The 16,479-nt window shown below is 32.8% G+C and overlaps 1 protein-coding gene across 1 annotated transcript in view; it reads right to left on the reverse strand.

Moving 5' to 3' along the window:
* Positions 1 to 8,520: 8,520 nt before the first annotated feature.
* The window catches only part of LOC106469680 (sodium-dependent neutral amino acid transporter B(0)AT1-like), a 58,750-nt gene continuing 50,791 nt past the window's right edge, over positions 8,521 to 16,479 (reverse strand). The window contains 3 exon segments of the mRNA XM_022399119.1: positions 8,521 to 10,664; positions 13,259 to 13,421; positions 15,427 to 15,586. Of these exon segments, the coding sequence (XP_022254827.1) occupies positions 10,407 to 10,664; positions 13,259 to 13,421; positions 15,427 to 15,586 (581 nt within the window). The 3' untranslated portion in view covers positions 8,521 to 10,406.

Below are 16,479 nucleotides of genomic sequence, written 5' to 3' on the forward strand. Positions count from 1 at the left end.
GTATTCTCATAAAATAAACTTCTCCTTTTGGAATGTTTTTACTCTGGGTTAGCGAAAGTTCCATTTTTTTAGCTTTTCACTGGACATAATATTTTTCTTCAATACTATAATATCTCAATTTTGAGTTTTCCGACGAAGTAAGCACTATTAGATTTATTCTATTAACTTTGCTTCAAAAAAGAACCTTTTTCCATGTTTCAAAAAATCCATATTTTCACAAAAAAAAACTAAGGCTTTCGCCCATGTTCTTTCCGAAAAGTTTGAAAAAATTGTTTTTCCTCATATTTCAATACAAAGATGCCCTTGATGTAAGACTTTCAAAATGGATATCCTTTCATCAAAATTCCCAATAGTTATTTCATAATCTGTTATCAAAATTTTGGCTATCTTTGACTTTACTGTTTTGTTTTTTGTTTTGAGTTATATTGTAAACAAAAAATAGCTTTAAAACAAGACTATTTAGGCAAAATCCCAACATCTAAAAGGCCATGACGTCATCTTATAAAATAAAATCAACCTTTTGGAATGTTTTTACTCTGGGTTAGCGAAAGTTAAATTTTATTTTAGCTTTTCACTAGACATAATATTTTTCTTCATTGCAATAATGTCTCAATTTTGAGTTTTCGGACGAAATAACTACTATTCGATATTTTTCTATTAATTTTGTTTGAAAAAGCCTTTTTTGCCATTTAAAAAAAAAATCATATTTTCACCGAAACAGCCAAGCATACAGCCCATGTTCTTTCCAAAAAATTTGAAAAAATTGTTTTTCCTCATATTTCAATACAAAGGTGCCCTTGATGTAAGACTTTCAAAATGGATATCTTTTCATCAAAATTCCCAATAGTTATTTCATAATCTGTTATCAAAATTTTGGCTATCTTCGACTTTACTGTTTTTTTTGTTTTGAGTTATATTGTAAACAAAAAAGAGCTTTAAAACAAGACTATTCAGGCAAAATCCCAACATCTAAAAGGCCATGACGTCATCTTATAAAATAAAATTGTTTTTACTTTGGATTAGCCAAAGTTAAGTTTTTACAGCTTTACAAGGGCGTAATATGTTTCACCAATACATGGCCAGGTGGTTAGGGCGCTCGACTCGTAATCTAAGGGTCGCGGGTTCGAATCCCCGTCACATCAAACATGCTCGCCCCCTTTCAGCCGTGAGGGCGTTATAATGTGACGATTAATCTCACTCTATTCGTTAGTAAAAGAGTAACCCAAGAGTTGGCAGTGGGAAGTGATGACTGGCTGCCTTCCCTCTAATCTTACACTGCTAAATTAGGGACGGCTAGCACAGATAGCCCTCGTGTAGCTTTGCACGAAATTCAAAACAAACAAACATCAAGGTTTGGAGAGAAGTACGTGAAGTACGCGGGTCTAAGTATAAAACTGACGATTTTGCTTACCTCATATGTTTTCGTTAATTCATATTTTTTGTTTAAATGTGATTATTATAACATTATTTTTAATGGTAGGGTTTGTGCTTGAGAAATAAGCAACAACAAAAAAAAACGTGTCATTTATTTAAGTATGTGACTAACTACTCTAAAAAACTATATTATATAAACTATTTTTAAATATCGATCTTAGGCTGTTCGTCAATGTTTAAAACACGTGGCAAACCTATGGTTTAATATGGCTGTTCTCTTGTGTTAATTAACAGAAAGTTGTGTTTGTAATTTTGACTTTAAATAAATGTTCTTAGGACTTTTGATGTCGACCCTCTGTGGCACAAGGGTATGTCTGCGGAGATAGCCCATTGCGGTATCTTTTTCAATGAAATAACGACACACATCCATTACACAAATCTTTACGCATGCGTTCTTTATTGCTTCTGTGGTAAATTACTAATTAACTTTTAAAAGTAGAGATACAACAATTCACAAAGGTATAATGGGATATTTAAATAATTCTAAATATTACTTAATAATAAAATATTTTATCTCATAATATAATATTCTATCTTTTTTCAAACAAATAAAAATATTACATTTAAAACACTTAATTCTCCATCGATATTCCGCTACTTTCTGGAGTTTGAAGAGTAAATAGACTATTGTACATATAATAATGAAAAGCAAGGAACAACATTAAACTCCAGAAAGTGTTTTTTCTTCTTTAATATTTGATAAGTCGCCAAGACCTTGATTTTAATATAATCCTTAGTCTGGTGGTTCTAAATAGGATAGTGTTAAGACATTAATTTTGTTTTATTATCTGCCAAATTTATGGATTATTTTTGGAGTGCATTGTTATGGTGGAACTATTGGGATGGGGTCGAGCGCTGGCTCAATGACTTCATAATTAGCAAAATTCAATAAACAAACATTCAGGCTTATGGATATGACACAGTCATAGTTTTCATGGAAATTTGTATAAATTATGGGTAATAGGTTTGAGAATATAAATCAGATAGCTGTTTTGATCGTTTTATTTAATTTTTGATCTAGCGAAAGTACGTCAACGAGAATAACAAATAAAAAAAGATTAGTTGGCCTAAGCCATTCTATTGAAGGTTAAGTAACATTATTAGTGAAACGATTCTATCTGTAAAATATGTATATATTATCAATACCAATTTTACGGGGGTTAAAGAGCGCCTCAAAAAGCGCAAACAGTTGGTGTGATTGTGATGTGGTTTAATTCAAAAGCAATTTTGAATTTTCACTAATGGAAAATTAATTTCTGTTCATGTCTTGCTTAATTTAGTTCTTCTGTGAGCGTCATATTTTTACACGCCAGCCCCCTTCGTAACTTGTAAGTTAGCATTTTGTTTTATTTGAATAAAACTTCTCTTGTCTGATACTAAGCTTTATTTAAAGAAAAATATATTAATTGTTTGATAATTAATAAGGAATTACTAAAGCTGCCGTTCCAAAGGTCAGCGGCAAGTTTATGCACTTACAACACTACAACCTGGGGTTAGTTTTTTCTTGATGGGCAGAAGGCATCGTGTAGACTTGCGCTTAAAAAAACCCCCCAAAATCATCAACCAATGTTGCAAGCTAAGTATTGTGCCGCCATCTAGTGTCGATAAAAGTACACTAAATCTTGTTATGTTGTTCATTGGATTATTTGGGGATATACAAACTGAAAAATATGTATAATTTCAAATATTAATACATTCATATGTGGATATGTGGGTTAAGACCATCGTGTGTTTGCTAAAAATTAATTTATTAAAAATAAATTTCAAAACATTTTAAGTGCTAAAAATGGTACATTCATGGCAAATAATTTGTACACTAAACATAAAATCTTCCTCGTTTAATATAATTATTAAATTATTCATATAGCATAAAAATGATATGGGTGTAAGACAAAAAATTGAATAATTGGTTTAATTGTTGAATGCAACTTTATTGGATTTTCTATAAAACCCTTTCCTTAAGTACACATTTGTTTCAAGGGATGAATGCTCGAAACTTTCGTTTGTAATATTACACAAGCCTGCAATTGTTTTATTGTCTTGAAATTTTTACATGTTCTAAAGTAATTCCTGTACACTGAATCCGAAAATGATATTCATTTTTCTTCATCGCGTAGGGATTTTTCACAAAATGTACTTTTACATAAGTGAATCATTTTCATTGAAATCGGGTCACATTTTGTTATGCTTAAAATGTTGATAACCCTGTCTATAGATTTCTCTAGACCAATGGGGACGTGAGAATCTTATTGATGATTCTAGAACCCAAACGTAACAAATATAATAATAAAAATGTTCATTGTGGTAAACGAAATAGTAATTTGATCTAAGTAAGGGTGTTTTTTTTTCTTCCCGATTTGTAAAAAACCTGACGTCATAGAAAAAAAAGAATATTATTTTCGAAATCTGCGTAGCTGAATTATGGAAAATCTATTATTAAAACCAAAACAACTTTTATGAAGTTTAAATTCGCAGAGCTATGTTATTTTATAGGAAGAGTTCATTAAACCATCCATGCTACCTGTTAAAGTAAGACTCAAATATTTAATAAGCTTTATCAAAACCTACATATTTCAACCAATAATTCTATAACAATACGTCCACATATGCTTATTAATGCATCTAGCATTATCAGCTCATCACCTTTAACAAAATCATATACTTAATCAGTTCTAGCAACGACTTCAACAATACTCACAGATATTTAAAGAGCTTTATCAAAACCTACATATTTCAACCAATAATTCTATAACAATACGTCCACATATGCTTATCAATGCACCTAGCATTATCAGCTCATCACCATTAACAAAACCATATACTTAATCAGTTCTAGCAACGACTTCAACAATACACACAGATATTTAAAGAGCTTCATCAGCACCTATAATAATACACAAGTGTATACGTACAGATTGGGCAATTTTATAATAATACTTTCAAATAGTTAATCAAGTCTATCAGCGTCTGTATCCAGTTGTAAAAATAAACGATCAGATAAGTAAAATAACTCCTTCTCACATCCTTATAGTTGCAGTTATAATGGGTTCATGATCCAAAAAATTCAACACGACAATACTGCCAACCCACAGATGGTCTTATACAATTAGAATGTTTCCACGATATATTCGTTGGATATTTTTAACACTACGGTATTGCTAATGCAAGGTCCATTTCACACACTCGAATATATTAATATCATCAGTGGTGAAAAGTTACACAGATCATAAATGAAAAAAAAAAGAGATCGAGACCCTGAAAGAAACGCACAAAATAAACTTAACTAAACAAATATCGGAGGATAAGAGGATATCAATAATGAGAGAGAAAAGGTTATATATGGTTTGAGAGCTATCTGCGCTAGCCGTCCTTAATTTAGCAGTGAAAGATTAGAGGGAAGGCAACTAGTCATCACCACCCATCACCAACTCTTGGGCTACTCTGTTACCAACGAATAGTGGGATTGACATTATAACGCCTCCACGGTTGATAGGGTGAGCATGTTTGGTGGGACGGGAATTCGAACCCGCGACCCTAACCATCTGGCCATGCCGGGTCGGGTTATATATAGTACATCACAGAGAATAACATGCCAGTAACATAAAATAAAAGTATGTAATTACTATATAACGTAAGAGAACATCAGCAGTATGATAGGTTATTCTGAGTAAAATACACAAAAAAACATTCTTAGTAACGGGGAAAATACAGGATATGCAGACATTAATAAGAAAAGTCACGTAAATGATGAGAGAGAAGTTGATATACCGGTCAGAGGACAAGAGAGAAGAGAACATACAGACCAGAGAATACAACAGAAAAATATCAGTAGCAGGATAGTTAAGAATTTACAGACTAGTGGATAGAGGAGAACATGTCAATATCGCTAGAGAATATGATATGCATACAAGAGAACATGTCAATGACAGGAGAGAAGAATGGATATTCAGACCAAAGGACAGAAAACAAAATACCAATAATGGGAGAGAAGAAGATGTATAGAAAATATAATAGAAGAGAAATATATCGGTAGCATGAGAGAGGAGAGAATATATAAACCAACAACGTAAAATTAGCGAAACAGAATAGATTACATTAGATATACATTAGTGATAGCAGTGAATTGAATATACAGTTCAGAATACATAAAATAATATACCAATAAATGAAGCGAAGAAGACGTTCATAGCATGAACAGAAGCGAAAAATAACAGTAACAGAAGAGAAGACTACGTACAGGTTAAAAGACAAATAGACCATATAGAAACAGGAAAGATGAGGGTATACTGGCCAGAGTACAACAGAGAATACATTAGTAGAGGGAGAGAAGACATACAGCCACAAGAAAGAACAGAACGATATCATTAACAGAAGAGAAAAAGACATATGGAATAGAAGAAATACAATAATATATCCATGACGAAAAGAAAAAAAGAACGTGTCAGTAACGGGAGAGAATCGGATATACAGACTTGAGGACAGAGGATATCACATAAGAAACTGGATAGACGAACATATAAAAACGAAAGGACAGAGAATAACATACCAGTAAAACGAGAGAAGAAGATATTGAGACCATATAATAGAAGAGAGAGTTATCGGGAGAAGAAGAAAACATACAGACAAGATTACATAAGAGAAAGAAAATACGACAATATACAGACCACAGAACAGACAAGAGCAGAACAATAACAGGAAAGAAAAAATATGTATCAATAACAGTAGAAAAAACGAGGCCAAAAGAGATCATACAATAAGAGAAAAGATGAGGACATACAGATCAGAAGACAGAGTAAAACATATCAATAATGGAAGAGGACATAAAGGGGAAGCCAGAAACATCAGTAGTGAGAGGACATACAGACCAGAAGATAAAAATATGAAGATACCATATACAGACTATATCTAGAAAAAAGATCTCAGTGACAGAATAAAAGAGAATATAAAAATCACAGGAGGGAACAAGAACAGTTTAGTAGAGGAAGCAAAGACGATATATAGACCAGAGGACGGAGGAGAACATGTCAGTGACAGGAGAGAAGCGAATGTTCAGAATACAGGATAGATGAGGACATTTGAAAAACGGGAGAGAAAGGATAAACAGTGCACAAGTCAGAAGAGAACACTTGAGTAACAGGAAAGAGACGTTTTAAGCAAGTCATGGATGAGAATAAAAGAAAGAGACTGGAAATGAGAATAGCAACGTATATATACGTTTTTAGCCACGTGACATTCACAGTTTCATTTTTCTCGTATTTTCATGTTGGATGACTTACGAAAGTTGGAAAAACACTTCTTGGAGTCGTATGTTGACGTATAATATTTTGTAGGATTTCACTTACCAAGTAATTTTTTTAAACTTAGGCTCTAGCTTTCTTACAGATTGGTGTATATACCCAAACCCGAATATTTGATTCATAGTGTCTACATGAAAACTGAATGTTGTCCTTCTCAAGAATAGGAGGTTGGATAATGTTGTTTGATAATCCTGTAATTGAAACATCGGCCAGGCATGGCCAGGTGGTTAGGGCGTTCGACTCGCAATCTGAGGGTTGCGGGTTCGAATCCCCACCCCACCAAACATGCTCGCCCTTTCAGCCGTGGGAGAGTTATAATGTGACGGTCAATCACACTATTCGTTGGTAAAAAAGTAACCCAAGAGTTGGCAATGGGTGGTGATGACTAACTACCTTCCCTCTAGTCTTTCACTGCTAAATTAGGGACGGCTAGTTCAGATAGCTCTTGTGTAGCTTTGCGCGAAATTCAAAACAAACAAATTGAAACATTTACATTATTAACTTACAAGCATGTAATTATTGAACAAATCATATTTTTCATTTTAATGCTCTTTCCAGAACGTAGTAGCTTGAATCCGTCGGTACGCCAAAGTTGATATTATATCTAGACCAGTAAAGCGAGAGAATATATTGAGAAACATACAATAGAAGAGAGAGTTATCGGGAGGAGAAGAAAACATACGGGCAAGATTACGTAAGAGAAAGATATCAATAACAGAAGATAAGACAATATCCAAACCCGACTATTTGATTCATGGTGTCTGTATGAAAATTGAAGTTTGCCCTCTTCAAGAATAGGAGGTTTGGTAATGTTCTTTGACAATTATGTAATTGAAACGTCGGCTCGGCATTTTGTAATAATGTTTCACTCCACCACTGTGACAACGCATAATACCTGTTGCCGCTAGCAGCAATGACCTATCAACATGATCATTTGCCTGCTGCAGTTCACATAAATAATCATAACTGTTTCTGCTTTTGTTACAAAATGTGTGCCTTAATCAAAGTGATTATTGAAAAACAACAACAACCAAAAAACAAGAGTTTATGCATATATATATATAAGAAAATGTTGCTTAGTAGTTTTGTAGAACACAACGTCACTTCTCAGTTTAGTCTTCTTAAGTACGACGCATTTCCTTTAAGGAGCTACAATATACGAGTTTGTTTTAACGCAGTTATGGTGTTACTAATATATTTCTATACACGCGGATTACCATCATTAATTGTCTGGAAGTGTTGTTACAAAATATTAAGTCAGGGTTTTAATGCAGTTGTGGTGTTACAAATTTAATTATGTACACCTGCTTTACTGTCATTGGCTGTTTTGAAGTGTTGTTACAAAGTGTTAAGTCAGAGTTTTAACGCAGTTGTAGTGTTACAAATTTAATTATGTACACCTGCTTTACTATCATTGGCTGTTTTGAAGAGTTGTTACAAAGTGTTAAGTCAGAGTTTTAACGCAGTTGTAGTGTTACAAATTTAATCATATACACCCGCTTTACTATCATTGGTTGTTTCGAAATGTTAAGTCAGAGTTTTAATGCAGTTGTAGTGTTATTAATCTATTACTGTAATATTACTGTAAAATTAATGTTGTCCTCCTCAAGAATAGGAGGTTCGATAATCCTCTAATTGAAATATAGGCCAGGCATGGCTAAGTGGTTAGGGCGCTTGACTCACAATCTGAGGGTTTTGGGTTCGAATCTCCACCCCACCAAACATGCTCGCCCTTTCAGCCGTGGGAGTGTTATAATGTGACGGTCAGTCACACTATTCGTTGGTAAAAGAGTAACCCAAGAGTTGGCGGTGGGTGGTGATGACTAACTACCTTCCCTCTAGTCTTTCACTGCTAAATTAGGACTTGTAATGACCTATTAACATGATATTTGTCGGCTGCAGTTCACATAAACTATTTATGTAATTAATATTGCTTTTTCATTTATTGAGTAACGGTTATTAGTAAACAGGTATGGACAGAAGAATAAATTGCTTTTAGTACATAATATTTCGAGTTATTACTGAAAATTTATATCAACAATATCGTCTCTAGTACAGGGATTCAAGCAACACCTACTTGATCGGTAAATATATATTTACACATGTTATATGACTCGGTAAGACTCCAGGAGCTTATAGTTATAGTTAAATCGTATGATTTACAGGAACTGGATGATTAGTTAAACACAAAGTTACCAGACAGATTGTTTATATTAAAGAAATAAAAAAAGACATTGAACTGCACTGTTGAAACGTGAAGGTTAAAATTATTTGTTTTCACACTTCGCTATATGTATATGAGCATTAGAACACTTTTTGTGAAAATGAAATGCTCAAGTTAAATGATTTTAAAAATTTCACCTTATGCACTAATTACAATAACCTTAAGAATAAACACTAAAAAAATCTACGAAACAAACACAATTTAACTTAAAACTGCAAAATCTATGATAAACTAGGTATATGTTTAACACAGCCTTTTAACCTTTCATTCACACAGTCCTTAAAATGCCTAGTATATGATTTAACTTTTTTATTTTTAATGTCCACTACTGCGAACCAATAGACTCACGTGATGTCAGTTGCAAATAGTCTCTACAAGTGAGAACATACGAATATTACGCACAAAAGAGGACATTATTTTCCAGAAGAGACTAAGGCCAACTACTGTCGATAACATCAACTTAGATTAAATACGAAATTCTATTCATTATCATCGTTAACCCTAACATAGAATTCTACTTTTAACCGAATTACAGGATTTGTCAAGGAGTAAGTTTATAATAATTTTTCTCAACCTTTGAATTCTATTTTGATTATTTTTATTTAACTCGTTTTTTTCGAAAGTCCTTAAGATGAGGACATTTAAGAATAACAAAGATAGTACGTGTTGAAAATAATTTCAGCTTCCCGTTTTCTTAGTGATGCCTATCAACACTAACATACATTTTATTTGAAAGAAAGACATTTTATGTCAACCAAGACGGGATAAACTACTATTTATTTTCACTTTTGCCACTTTACGAAATCCACATTTACAACAATTGCCGAAATAATATCTAATTTTTTCTGAAAAAGCTTTGATAGTGATTCAGACTTTAATGAACTACCAGAACGATATTCTACTTTTGACGATGACTTAGATTTGTGATGCCACTGTATGTTCGCCATATCTGAATACAGGCGCATTCCTAATTCCTCCCGAACAAAGAAAGTCTACCTTCCGAAAGCTTCCTAGATATCATTATTAATTTTTTTTTTACTGGGATTTATCTACCTTTTTTTTAAATCCTGCATGATTTCTTAATGCTATCAATGTTTAGTCGCCCATTCTCAATGGCAGTAAATTCGTTACATTTATCGATCGATTTCATCAGACAAACTCTATTCTTTCAATTTTAAAACGTCCAGTCTTGTGAAATCAGTTGTAAGTGATGCTCTGTTTGTTGGAAAAGTTTCCAGTTTTTGAATCTACAACAAAATAAGGATTTAGAACAGTGCAGTTCCTGGTTCTACATTGTAACTTATTAAGTATTAATGCTGGTATTTATTACGTAACTTCGTTTTCAGTACATGTTGACACACTGATGGTGGCTAATGAACTGCACTGGCCAATAGAAGTACTGCTGATGAAGAGAATAATTAACTACTTGACCTTCCATCTTGACTACGACATCACATATCTTCCATCATCTCGTCCTCCTCGCTCAGGCAGAAGACCCACCTCTCTACTGTGGTCACTTTGTGTGGAATAATTCCATAGAAATCACGAAGCTCTTCTGCTGGAAACCAGGCTGGTTCTTCATCCTGAAGAATCCGGATACCAAGAGTTTTCAGGAAGGCTACCAGAGGAATCCAGATGGCTGCCATCAAAATCAAGATTGCTATCAGTGCATTTGCCCAGTGGGGCCATTCCTTGTAGAAAGGGGTGGCCTGAAGAGAGAAGGAAGGGTTTGAATCTCTGTTACACAGATTTTACAAAATAACGAGAAAAAATTGTAACATAATATTTTTATTTTAATGGGAAAACTGTTTAAAGTTTTAAGTTTAGTTTTCTAGGAATGATTTCCAGTAAAGATCAGGAACAATCACAGATACAAAAGTCAATGTTTGAACACGTATGGGGACATTCCAACAAATACTCTTTTCAGTTTGTATATGTGGTTTTAGTTTTAAAAAGTATATAATTCACGAAATTTTTGTTCTTTAAAAAATATATTTTCCATTATCATCACGTACGATCTCAATTAATTAATCCTAAATAGATTTTAACGTATTATTATTATTAATAACTGGAAAAGTATTAAACAAAACCAATTTAATCATCGTGGCAATATTATACACGTTTCTCAAATGTTTGTGTCGAAATTTCTTGTACTGGTATGGGGACTTCAGGGTTTTAGTTATGGTTCAAAGAGAGTTCAAAAGAGATACTTACGCCAAAAAACAGCATTTAAACTGTGATCAAGCAAGCATCATATAAACAAAATAACAATTTTTTAGTAAAATATTAAACATTCTTATTCTCCCAAAATATTAAAAAAGCCGAAAAAAATGAGTGGATAAAAATCTGTTATCCAGCAAAATATTCATATCGAGGATCGAAAAGATTCGTTTTGTTAAAAATAATAATAACTAATAACTAATAACTTTGTAACTATAATAACATTAATACATGTTACTTTCTAACCACTCAATGTTTAAGAGTGTTATGTCCTCTTATGTCTAAAACTTAACAAATCTTATAAATTTCATTAGAAAATAAAAGAACAAACAAATAACAACAATAAATAAAACAGTTGATTTTGATGTTTATTATTTTAAAACTAAACGGAATATTATGTGGCATATGTGATAAACGGCCAGGCCTAAGATTCTGGCATGCCCGTCCCTAATTTAAAAATACTTACCAAAGAGGACAATCAGACAGCAGCACATACAGCATACAATGTTTCTCTTAACAAAATATAGGATCTGACTGCCATTTTTATAATACACCCACAATTGAAATCTCGGAGCATGTTCAATAGTGTATCATAAATTTGAACCTTGGACCTTCTGATTCACAGACCAGCACGATAGCCATCAGCCCACGCGTGACCCATATCAATCAAAACCATTTGGAGTTAAATTGGGGTTTTTTTCCTAGATTTAACATGGCTCTCGAGGTCCAACATAAAACATTTTCAATGTTATTTAAGGTTTTAAAAATCACAGTTACCGCAAACCAGTCACTAACAAAGTAGTCTTATTATTTGAAACTTCCCTTTAAAATGGCTTTCAAAACGTGTTAAGAAAGGTTTCAAAGAACTGTTAAGTTCGAACGTTTTTATAATGAATCATCCAATGTCCTACTTTTACGGTTCCCCAAATCTTTTTTAGATCATTTTTGATCATCAGAAGTCCTTAACAATGGTTTCTGAAATTCGTCTTGAAGGCTAATTGAGATTTTAATATTAACGTATGCCACATCAAACACATAATTCTCTGCTATTATTCTATTATCATAAACATTATATAAAAAATCTTAACCTTTTAGTTTTCATCCAGTCTTAATGATGCTAATGCCAAGATCTAACAAGTTGCTTCTGTAGTTGATAACAAAGACTATATATTGAATTCAAAGTTTATCTCTAACCGTCCCACGAAGGGTCCAAAGTTTAATTCTCAAGTATTAGAAAATATTCCAGATACCCAATAGACGATCGAACATTCCTTATAAATTGTAAATATTAACTACAATGTAAGATACGTTTTTAATTCCAAAGGTTTTCATATTCAATAAAAACAAAATCCAACGTTTACCTCCAGAGAAACTTTGCTTCCCAAGGTTTAATTATAAGTTTAATTTTTAAGTTTTCATACTAAGGTACAAAATTTACCTTTTAAAGTATTACATAAGGTCCAATGCTTACTTCCTAATATTACATATAGGGCTAGTTTTTAAAATTTTGATATAAGGTTAATTAAAAACAAATAAACAGTTATTTCTTAGGTTCTGTATTATGGTTCAGTTTGACACCAAGAAACTGCTAACGTATAGGTTATTTAAAGACTGTCACTTCAGTTACTAACTCTTCAATCATAAAACAAAACTTTGTTGACTAAATGAACTAATACTAATTCATTGTGAATATGGCATTTACAAGTCTTGCTGGTAACAGTGTCAATACAATAGAGGATCCAAATAGTCCTTTATTGTATTCATCATAGCCAAACATTGTACGAGCTACTAATAAAAGATGCCTTCTGTTCCAGGATTGCCTTTCGGCTTGGTTTATTTGTTTTATATCTTTGCATAAAGCTAAACAATGGATATTTGTAAAAAGACGTCCGTTTCTAGGTTTTAATTAATATGTTATAGGGAAGACAGCTTGACAACATTACTCACCATCAATTCTTGAACCCTTTTTCTTATGTCTGAAGCACAGTCCGAGCACACTAACTATTAAGCAACGCTTGACTCACGTGGTTTCTTTCAAAATCACATTAAGACAAACTGAGTATATAATGAGGTAAATTCTTACCAATTTACTGTCCCAAGCCTCATAGCCACAACCTTCCTGTGCAATTTTAACAAAACTGGAAACTAAGATTGTCAGCATGGTAGCCGGAGCAATATATTTCCAACAAAACAGCCAATAATAGCTTGGCCGTTTACCTATCATCAGCTCCAGGTCATCACTGAACCTGTAGAAAGAAACCAAACCACTATTTTTGTTGCTGATGAATAGACTAAATAGTGTATTGTTAACTCCTCTGGAGAAAGAAATATATTTTTTTTACATCTAGTAGAAAATGGGTAACATTGCTTTCATTTAATTTTTTCTAATGTTAGTTTTATTAACAGTATTGGCTAAATTAACATAAATGATAGTTATTTTTATAATTGGGTATTTTTCATTATATATCTGTATATTTATATCTTAGTATGATAATTATTTACATTGTTACCCTAGAGACATAAGACTAACCCAAATCTCCTACACTGCTCGAACCTCGTATGATATTATAAGGGTTATGGCCGAAAATATATCGCTAGCAATGAGGGTACACAAATGATAATTCAACGTATTATTATTGTTATGAGTAAGAGTAGTAAATTAAATTAGCTGTGTTCAATATTTGGTTAAGATTTATCTCAAATTTTCGTAGGCAATTTAATGATAATCTATTTAGAATCGTCTTACAACAATGCTTTGGTGTTCTCCAATATCTACACGAAAATAAGTAAGGACAATATAGAGATGTTTTATATAGCTCCAGAAGGAGAGATAACAATATGTATATCTTCAGAAGAAGGAGTAAGAGCAATAAAGGAATGATTTGTTTAGTTCCAGAACGAGAGGTAATAATAATAATAAAGGAATGTTTTGTTTAGCTCCAGAAGGAGAGGTAATAATAATAAAGGAATGTTTTGTGTATTTGCATAAGAATGGATAATAATAACAAAAGAATGTTTTCCTTATCCCCAGAAGGAGAGGATGACAATACTCACATCTCCAGAAGTATGGATAAAAATAATAAAGGTACGTTTTCTTTATTACCAGAAGTATGAGAAGCAATAATAAAGGAATATTTTGATAGCAACAAAAAAAAGAGTAACACCAATGAAATAATATTTTCTATGGCTAAACAAAAATGGGTAATAATAATAATAGAGAATATTTTCTAAAGCAACAGAAGAACGGATAAAAATAATAATAGAGGATATTTTCTATAGCAACAGAAGGTCGGGTAAAATAATAATAGATGATATTTTCTATAGCAACAGAAGGACGTATAAAAATAATAATAGAGGATATTTTCTATAGCAACAGAAGGACGGGTAAAAATAATAATAGAGGATATTTTCTATAGCAACAGAAGGACGTATAAAAATAATAATAGAGGATATTTTCTATAGCAACAGAAGGACGGGTAAAAATAATAATAGAGGATATTTTCTATAGCAACAGAAGGACGGGTAAAAATAATAATAGAGGATATTTTCTATAGCAACAGAAGGACGGGTAAAAATAATAACGGAATGACTTCTACAGATATCTAAAAATGGATGATAATAAAAAAGTGTTTTATATAACTTGGGAAGAAGGAATAACATAGTTATAAAATTATTCACCGTGGCTACATAACAATGGATAACAACGTAACGAATATTGTTTGTAATTGTGTAAGGAGGTTTGTCTGTTTGTTGGATTTCACGCAAAGCTACACACTGGCTGTTTGTGAGAGCCATTCTTATTTAGTCAACACTAGCCCCCGCCAACTTTTGGAATTTTCTTGTCAGACCAAATAATGGGATATGACTATTAAGCGCATGCTCCCACGGCCCTAAAGTGCTCAGAGCAATTTGTTTGGAGATAACGGGACGCGAGCCAAGGAACCTCAGCTCCACAGCCAGTAGGCTAACCACTGGGTCGCGTTCGGCCGATATGGAGGTGCAACAATAGCAACTAACACTATACAATTACATAGGAGTAATGATAACAAGATTACATTTGTCTATTTGATTACCAGTGAAGGACTATTTTAAAGGAATATTTCTATATCTACAAAATTATAGACATTCCTGTACATTAATATTCTTGACGTTGTAAAGAAAACGTAAAGAGCACGGTAGAGCAAAACTATGCTGAAATACCAGTTTTTGCAAGTTCCAGGTGTGAAGCTTTATTCAAGAAATTAAACAAACCTTTTGAGTCCGTAGACATATGAAATACCGATGCATTCAAAAAACGCTACAATCAGTAAAGGAAAGTTGCCGCTGAAGTCGTCGTACAAGGTAAAGACGTAATTCCCCGCACTATGCGCGAAGATCATGGATAATACGAAAGAAATTAAACAGATTATGCCTGAAAAAAAGAAAAGAAATATAGTTGGTTCTAGAGAATAAACAGGAAACAAATGTTAATATAATGTTAAATAGGAAACTAACATCATGGTTTAAACTGTAAGCTGGAAATTACCATCAACATAAGTTAAACTGTAAACGGCCATCTAAGTACGATGTATGTTTTAGTTGTAAACAGAAGATTAATCTTAATACAGCGTCGGATTGTAAACAAGAAGATAACACCTACAAAAAGTTAATCTGCAAAGAGAAAAGTAAAATTAATACAAGTTAGACTGCAATGAGGAACCTAACATTGATACAATTATTAGAATGTAAACACTGATATAAATAACAAAGAAAAAAACTTACAAATTAACATTTTATTAATTTACAAACTACAAACTAATGCTGACACAGTGTTACAGTGTAAAATAAACAATAAACTGAACTTTTACAAAGTGGTTTATTTTTAATGAAAACTAACGATGTCGTACTGTTAGACCTTAATACAGCTATGGACTATGAAGAGTAAACGAACATTGGTGCAGTGTTAAACTGTGTAAACAGGAAACCAACGTTAATATTAGGTCGTCAAGAACTTAATGTCGCGTTTTGGAACACTTTCATTAACCACCACACGTATATTAGTTAAACGAACTGCCTAAATGTCACGCTAGTGTAGCCTATATAATGTATAAAGTTTAGTATACTCTAATCCCTTATAGTGATGGCACACGACGAGACACATATTCGGCATGTAATGCTGCTTGAATACAATGCCTCTGTAGCCACAAAGAATATCAAAGAAGTTTATGGAAACGTTTTGAGCGTTCGCAAGTGTCAACGATGGTTCAGTAAATTTCGTTTAGGTGACTTTAGCCTTAAAAACTGTGATCGCAAAGGCCGACATGT

Source organism: Limulus polyphemus, unplaced genomic scaffold (genome assembly GCF_000517525.1).
Source record: "Limulus polyphemus unplaced genomic scaffold, Limulus_polyphemus-2.1.2 Scaffold98, whole genome shotgun sequence".
Lineage (NCBI taxonomy): Eukaryota > Metazoa > Arthropoda > Merostomata > Xiphosura > Limulidae > Limulus > Limulus polyphemus.